The following is an 8,226-nucleotide window of genomic DNA, read 5'->3' on the forward strand; positions in this document are numbered from 1 at the left end:
TGGCTGCCATTGAACCCGGGACCCTCCTGTCATGTCATGGGACAGTCCCTCTGACCACGAAGTAACCCTGCCAGCTCTGCATTAGCCGTCCCATGTCAAACAACACTCCAAAAACAATCTCCGCTCCGCCAGCTGAGGCCCACAAGGAATGCTTGACTTACTTCAGTCCAATTCCGATCAGACAAATGCAACTAACTTATGGCTCTGTTTGACATGAGCCTTGTCCAATAAAGAATAGTCTCGCTCGACACTCGGGGCTTCGGTTTCCCCGTTGCATGTCAGCACTTTGACCTTGCCTTTAAACTCCCAAATTCCCCGCTTATATAATGTCAAGAAGATACCTCTCTCTCTATCCACAGTCTTATGGTTCTGACAAAGATTGACGGCAGAAAAGTTCAGAGTTCGCCCCTTTGGCAGAGCTAAAAACAGCCCAGTGGAGGCCGGGTCTCTCTCTCTCTCTCTCTCTCTCTCTCTCTCTCTCTCTCTCTCTCTCTCTCTCTCTCTCTCTCTCAGTAAGATGATACTGTTTCAATTAGGCTCCAGTGCCACACAAAAGATGTGGAGCATTGAGCAATCACTGCCACTTCTGACACATGCCGACCGACACCTCATGTTGTTTTCAACTTCAGTCTAAGACAAAAAATGCACTACATGAAAAAGTCATTAAATTACATAATTATGTCTCCTGCACAATGTTGCTAGAAGGTTTTGTTTGTTTGTTTGTTTGTTTTTGTTTTTTTACCCACAGTGCAAAGACAACCATCAGCCAAAAGCCTGATATATACTTCTTTGTATGACAGTGTCATGCGCCGAAAATAGCCGATTTACAAGCGCGTCGCGGATGCGACACATTGTGAGCTTGAATATCGGCTATTTTCGGTGTTTGACAGCATTGTACGACGGAGCATACATTAGGTAAAAGATTTCAACCTGACAGAGAATAGCAGCAAAAGTCTGATAAATTAGAAACAAAAAACAAATAAACATAAATTAAAACTCCCCATGGAAGCGAGGACCTGTTTAAAAAAAAATACAAAATGTAGTAAATTATAAATAAGAAGAAAGAAATATATATAAAAATGATAAAAGTAGGCTATGATACACTTTGACTTCTTGCATAAAGGCTGTAACTGAAAAGTGCATCACAGTTTAGAGTCCACTCGTGCCTCCTTTCCTAGCTTCCTTCGACTCCTTGTCATTAGAGTCCACTCGTGCCTCCTTTCCTAGCCTCCTTCATCTCCTTGTTGTTAGAGTCCACTCGTGCCTCCTTTCCTAGCCTCCTTTGTCTCCCTGTCGAGTCTAATTATCCCTCCTTTCCTTTCTACCCTCCTTTGTCTCCTTGTTGTTAAGAGTCCACTCGTCCACTCCTTTCCTATAGCCTTGTTCGTCTCCTTGTTGTTAGAGTCCACTCGGCCACTCCTTTCCTAGCCTCCTTCGACTCCTTGTTGGTTGAGATGACGTCTATTTCTCATGCCTGAACCGCCGTACGACCAAGTATAAATCAAACTTTTTAGGGCTCCTCAGATTCTTGGCAGGAAATGTGTCACCGTTGTGGCGGGTGACACTCTGTTCCCTCGTTTGGTTTTCCCGTTCTTGCTGAGACCGATGAACATCCTCGGGTACGACACCGACTCATAAGCGTTATAGTTGTTGGCCAGAAGCTTCTCCCGGAACTTGCACTCACTGTTGTAGTGTAACTGAGAGAGAGAGAGAGAGAAATGTGGATTATTTGAAATGTCACTTGTTTGATGGTCACTGTGTTTTTCAAGCAGTGGTCCGCAGACCATAAATGTTTAATTGATGGGCAGAGGCTAATTACAGGTGGTATCAAAAATATGTATGAAAACATGACACATTATGAGCTTGTAGATCTGCTATTTTTTTGTGTGCGACACAAGTGCACAACTAAGTTTACATCCGACATTTATCAATCATTAATATTGTTTGTGAATATATATATAAAATAGAAATGACTGTGTTATGACTTCTTATGTTAAATACGTATAGCTGTATTATTATGAGCAGGTGGACTGGGGTGGTCCTCAAATGAGGATTGTTCGAAATATGCAAGTGGTCCAGAGCTCAGAAAAGTTTGAGAAACACTGATCACAAAACAAAAATGCTGGGGGACTTATAATAGGATTTGAGGCGAGCTCTGTTTTGTTGGTCTTGATAACAAAACAATTCTTACAGCCTGTGAACACTTTTATACATGTTTTTCATTTATGTATATGGACTGCTTACTATGTGATGACTGAACTGCTAACAATATATAGGAACATGCCGATGACATCATTATTAGTGGGTTAATGGCTCTAACATTCACTTTGTGTGTTGATATCTAATAGTGCATGTGTGCCTGCCTCACTGTGTATGAAAACATATACGTGGACATTTTTGTATTTTTCTTTTCCTCTTGCAAATGGGCCTCCAATCATATTTTCAATAAATAAATAATGCATTTTGGTCCGGATACGTGAGTCTGTGTTCTGTCAATATGTCTGTGTCTGTGTCTGTGTCTGTGTGTGTGTGTGTGTGTGTGTGTGTGTGTGTGTGTGTGTGTGTGTGTGTGTGTGTTTGTCTGTCTGTCTGTCTGTCTGTCTGTCTGTAGATGGGTGGGTGGTCTCCTCGCGGCCAGCTCGTCTTTGCTCAGGCAGAAGAACGGTAGGTGCGTGCGTTGGCTGGCAATGCTTGGAATGGAATGTTTCAGTCTGAATGATGTACCGTCACCCGGTTCTGCCTTCATCCGGCCCACAATGAAAACATGCCACAGCCTCTCTCTCTCTCTCTCTGTCTCTCTCTCTCTTGTTCACTTGTCGCCTACTGTCTTGTTGTGTCCGTGTGCGTGTGCTAGCCTGCTCACAGTGGTGTCATGGAGAAGTCCGTCTGCAAGGATAGCCTACCTCAGTGGTTCTCCAACGTTTGTCAAATGTGTCAAAGACCCCCAAATTAATATGTATTTGGCTGCGGACCCCAATCCGAAATGTTTTTGTGCCAGGGACCCCCAGAAGAGAGGATTTGTGTTAAAAAAAATCAAAACTATTCAAAATGTTCCAATACTTTTAAGATTAAAAAAAATAAAATAGCAGATGTACAAGCTCGCAGCATGGCACCAAGTGACGCGCTGCAAGCTTGTATATCCACTATTTTTGAATAGCGAACATATAATATGGATTATGTGGTTAAAATGATTGTGATGCTGTATTATTTTGCTGGGTACCTCCTGGGGGTCCCCCAGTTTGAGAAACACTGGCCTATATATTACTCTAAGAACAGATCTACAAGATATCCAAAAAGAACAAATCTACAAGCTGACATAGCTTGTAGATCTGGTCTTTTTGGGCATGGAATCAACAGTGAAATGAAGTGATACAGTACACTCACAGATCCGTAGAGCTTCCCCCGCCGGTTCATGGCCACGAACAGCCCACTGCGGACGCCAAAGATGGTCACGACGCCCCTCTCTCCTACCGGAGAGATCTGAAGGAGACCTGGAAGGAATGGAAAGAAAGACCCATAAACCAACACTGTCCCTTGAAGGAGTATAGCCTACTTCGGGCCCAAAATGTCTTTTTTCGATCAATTAGCCTACTCACCACCGCCCATGAATCCTCGAATTCATAGAGATTTTTTTGTCACGTTGCTGAATGAAGAATCAAATATGAGCATATTGGATGAATTGAAGAAAAGTCCAAAACATCTCCCACATTGTAGTCCACAAGTGTTGGAGGTTATAATATAAACTGATTTTTATGCAGCTTGCCTGTTGTTAAGCTCGGACCCCTATTTTCTTAAATAAACATTCTCGTATTGGATTCTTCATTCAGGAATGTGACAAAAACAAACAATTGTTTACCCCATGAATTCAAGGCATCATGGAGTGGAGTAACCGAAATGATAGAGGGAAGACATTTATTTTGGGGTGAACTATTCCTTTAATTCATAAGCTAAGGTTTGATGTGGAGACATGGTGCACAGTGGAGCAACCTGCAGACCACGTGTGCTTATGATCGCCAAGAATGATGGTCGGTGGCCGCACCGAATCATCCACTAATTTAGGCTATTAAGTCTACCTGATAGTCCATAGTGGGTGAAGGGTCCGTGCGTGCGTTTTTGAGCCCCGCATTGGCCCGAGTCGCGGGACTCGCGGCGGCCTGAACTCTTTAAAGGTATTCTATGTAATGTATCTCCCCGAATTTTATGTAGGAGTCCCAAAATAGTGTTGGGAGAAGAACACAAAACAAAGCTTTAAATTCCCCAGCAGGCAGGGCAGGGCAGGCGGGCGGCCCGGGCCGTGTCCCTTGATCACTCCATAGGAAGTGATAAAAGAGTGTGTATGTAGGCCTATGAAGAATGACAAGTATGGACGTTGACACTGCAGTCAACGAATAGGCTCTGCACAGCAGCCATATTATCACTTCCTTCCCAGGTGTTACCAATGATAGCCTACTAATGAAGGCTCTGTTCCATTTAGTGTAGCACAGTGGTTTCCACGACCCCCATAACTACTGTTACACACCTGTAAGGGGCCATTTGGAAGCCCATGAGGGTCCCTGGACCCCAACTGTAGACCCACTGGTGTAACAGAGTGTTTCCAGTGGGCCAACATGCATAATATCAGCACCCTGACTCTGTTTGCCCATGAATGGAACAGAGCCTTCATTAGTATCATTGGTAACACCTGTGAATGTCTTCGTAATAATGCTGCTGTGAATAGAGCCATGAGGGGGATTCTAAGGTTGGTTTGGTGGGTACAAATAAATAAATGAGTAGGCTGAGTGAGTGAATGAATGAATGAATGCATGAATTAATAAATAAATTAATTAATTAATTAATTAATTAATAAATTAATAAATTAATAAACAAACAAACAAACAAACAAACACATTTATGTCAGAGAGCTTATGACTTTCAGCGTGTGCAATGTGCAAGCTGGTGTCGCTTGGCAAAAGAGAACGGATCTACAAGCTAGCTAACAGGCGTTGTCAGCTTGTAGATCTGTTCCCTTTTGGCAAGCGACACCGCTGTACTACGGAGTATAAATTAGGCTTTAATTAGCCGGATCAAGCCAGAGGGAAATGTCTATCTGCGTCAGAACTCTAGGAGCTGGCCCTGGATCACAGCGATCTCTGGTTACACTCACTCACACACACACACACACACACACACACACACACACACACACACACACACACACACACACACACACACACACACACACACACACGGCATTTGGGACGCCGACATAATTATGCACCGAAATCTCAGCCACTATAATGGCAGATTCCAGATGTGCTGGACTAGCGTCATTCTCAAACACCTGCATCGCGCACCTGTCCTCCTGATGCGATAACAAGCAACTCTATGATGATGACGACATTGATGACAAATGGACGTCATGTCTTGTAGGGCTAGGCTATTAGAATTAGGCTATTATTGTCATTTGATAGTAAACAGGCCTATCGGCTATAATGTTAATTTGTGGGGTAGTTCTAAGTGGGTAGTCAACTTTTTAGGCGACTTTTGGCCATTTGCTGCATGCAGACCATAAATAATCTTATTTTCACGTACTTGTAGGTCGCACTACCTGTATCCTATACAGATAATTTATATTTATATATTTATATATTTATATATTTATATATTTATATATTTATATATTTATATAATTGTCGCCTTGTATTGCTTTTATAGGCTAGTTATAGACCTATTTAATAATCTAAAGCATAGACGCGCATTGATCAACAGTAACGCTTAGGTGTCCCTTGACCAAAATGAACAGAAACCGACACCCTCGCGCGATATAGGCCAGTGGTTCTCAAAGTGGGGTCCTTGAGGGGGTCCCCAGCTAAATGATCGATATAGTTTGGAACCAAATGGACCCTTATGGGGCTGTAACTCAGAGAGTGTACAGATGGAACCAAATGGACCCACGGGTCCACTTGGTTCAATTTGTACACTCTCTGAGTTACATTAGCACAGATTTTACAATGTAGATTGGGCTCCCACAGATTAAAAATAAATAAAAACCATGGCCTCCACCAATGCATGTCAAACTGGGGATCCTTGAAATTAAAATGGGTGAGAATCACTATAGCCGTAAAAATCTTCTCTTATGGGGGTCCCTGGCATGGCATATCTTTTCAAATGGGGGCCCGGTCCACGGGCTAAAAAGTTTGAGAACCACTGGAGTAGGCTAAACCTAAATGAAGATTTTAACAATCAGATGAATTGAGCACAGCACCCCAATGGAAACAAGCCATAGATAGTGCTTTCTTGGGTTTAATCATTTTAGCAGACCTTGTATAGAACTGTACTTTCTGTGCTTTTCTTTTGCAAACTGTTAATAAATTACTTAATCAATCAATCAATCAATCAATTAATCAATCAATCAATCAATCAATCAATCAATCAATCAATCAATCAATCAATGAAAATCAATCAATCAATGAACTTACTGTAACGGTTCTCGTTGTGGACTCCTGTTATCCTGCCGTCGGGCAGCACCTGGATATGAAAGCCGATGCCCACGTTGCAATAGAGGCGCCGCAACCTCTTGATGCCCATCAGGTAATCACTGTCCCGGTTGATCTCTCTCTTCTCGCCGGGGACCCGAGCCAACGACCGGGAGTAGAGGGTCTCCCAGCTGCGGCGCTCCGCCGTGCCGTTGGCCCCCCTGCCGCCCCCCTGGAAGGAGAACGGGGCCGAGCGGACCACCCCGGTCATTATGAGGCCCAGGACCAAGACAGTCAGGGCCGAGTTAGAGCCCATGATCCTGTGATCCTACCAGTGTTTGTGGATCGGGGGCTTGCTGTCTCTAAAAATACCCCCCACCACCCGACCCGGTGCCGGCCTTTGCGCTGAACTCCGAAGAAAAGAAAGCGAAGGAATAGAAAAGAGCGGCTGAAACAAGCGCTCATTCCAAGACCAAGAGCCGCGCGTCTCCGGTTCACTGGTGGTGCGACATTGATCTTGCGGGTTTTGACGCGCCAGTGAGACTCCGACTAGAGACGAGAGGCCAGGATCACTGGATCAGGCTCTGAGAGACTCAAGTGCGACTTGACAAGTTGAAGTGTCGCTCGTTGAGGCCAGCAGGCAGCAGCGGCTCAGCCATGGAAGGTTTCCCTCGCTGACTATATTTATATCTGCAGTGACATTACATCACGACGCACTGGCCGGACTGCATCACGGGACAGCTCCAAACGCAGCGCTTTGAAAAGTGCGCACGAAAAACAGGAGAGGAGAGGAGAGGAGAGGAGAGGAGAGGAGAGGGGAGGGGAGGGGAGGGGAGGGGAGGGAAGAGGAGAGGAAGAGAGGAGAGCAGAGCAGAGCAGCTCAGAGGAGAGGAGAGGAGAGGAGAGGAGAGGAGAGGAGAGGAGAGGAGAGGAGAGGAGAGGAGAGGAGGGGAGGGGAGGGGAGGGGAGAGGGGAGAGGAGAGGAGAGGAGAGCAGGGGAGAGGAGAGAGAGCAAATGTCAAAACTCGCCCTCCACGGATAACAAAACATTGTTTTTCCAGTGGCCCACACCACTCACATTCAACACACTCACATTCAGCAGAGCAGCACAAGGTTTGGAAGTTATTGAAAATGAAATAATGGCCAGTCTTATCTTAAAGAAAAAGCCAAAGAGTTGTGGAAACGCAGAATAAAGCCGTTGTTAACGTGCGTGTCTTTGTGTGTCCCTCTCATATCGTGAGTGGAATATCATAATTTATGTATGGGAGGATGTAAAATAGGAAATGACTAAGTTAACAGACCTGGTGTCGAGACAGGAGACAGTTCTATAAATGAACAATAACAGGAAAAAACAAAACTCCGATTCCAACGAATTGAAAAAGAAAAAAAAATACAAGCGGTAGCGGAAAAAAAGGGGGAAATTATGTCGTAGATTCTTAAAGAGAACAATAGTAAGACTAAATAGAATGTTAGTGGTATGATAAGTAGATGGTAGTGACAGATAGCTCATGCTCTGTGAGAATTGAGGAAACGTCATCTGGACTGTTGTCATTGTTGTCCAAGAGTGTTTTTATATTTCTGGGTCATATACCGTTTCAACATAGGCCTACAATTCATATAGGCTACTATAGGCCAGTGGTTCTCAAACCTTTTAGCTTGAGACCCAAAAGTGAAAATAGCATATATCTACAAGCTCACAAGGCATCTGCTATTTCCACTAGGCCTATGAACATTTGTTTTCTAATTTAGGGAATTTCTTTGATTATTTTTA

General features: G+C 44.0%; 1 protein-coding gene across 1 annotated transcript; it reads right to left on the reverse strand.

The window, feature by feature from the left end:
* Positions 1-705: 705 nt before the first annotated feature.
* fgf4 (fibroblast growth factor 4) lies at positions 706-6,771 on the reverse strand (the record flags this gene model as incomplete). Its single annotated transcript, XM_084060989.1, has 3 exons — positions 706-1,697; positions 3,385-3,491; positions 6,459-6,771. The coding sequence occupies 3 exons, from the start codon at positions 6,769-6,771 to the stop codon at positions 1,521-1,523; spliced, it is 597 nt and encodes a 198-aa protein (XP_083917115.1). The 3' UTR covers positions 706-1,520.
* Positions 6,772-8,226: the final 1,455 nt, after the last annotated feature.

This window comes from Gymnoscopelus microlampas, assembly GCF_963454915.1.
Source record: "Gymnoscopelus microlampas genome assembly, chromosome: 1".
NCBI lineage: Eukaryota > Metazoa > Chordata > Actinopteri > Myctophiformes > Myctophidae > Gymnoscopelus > Gymnoscopelus microlampas.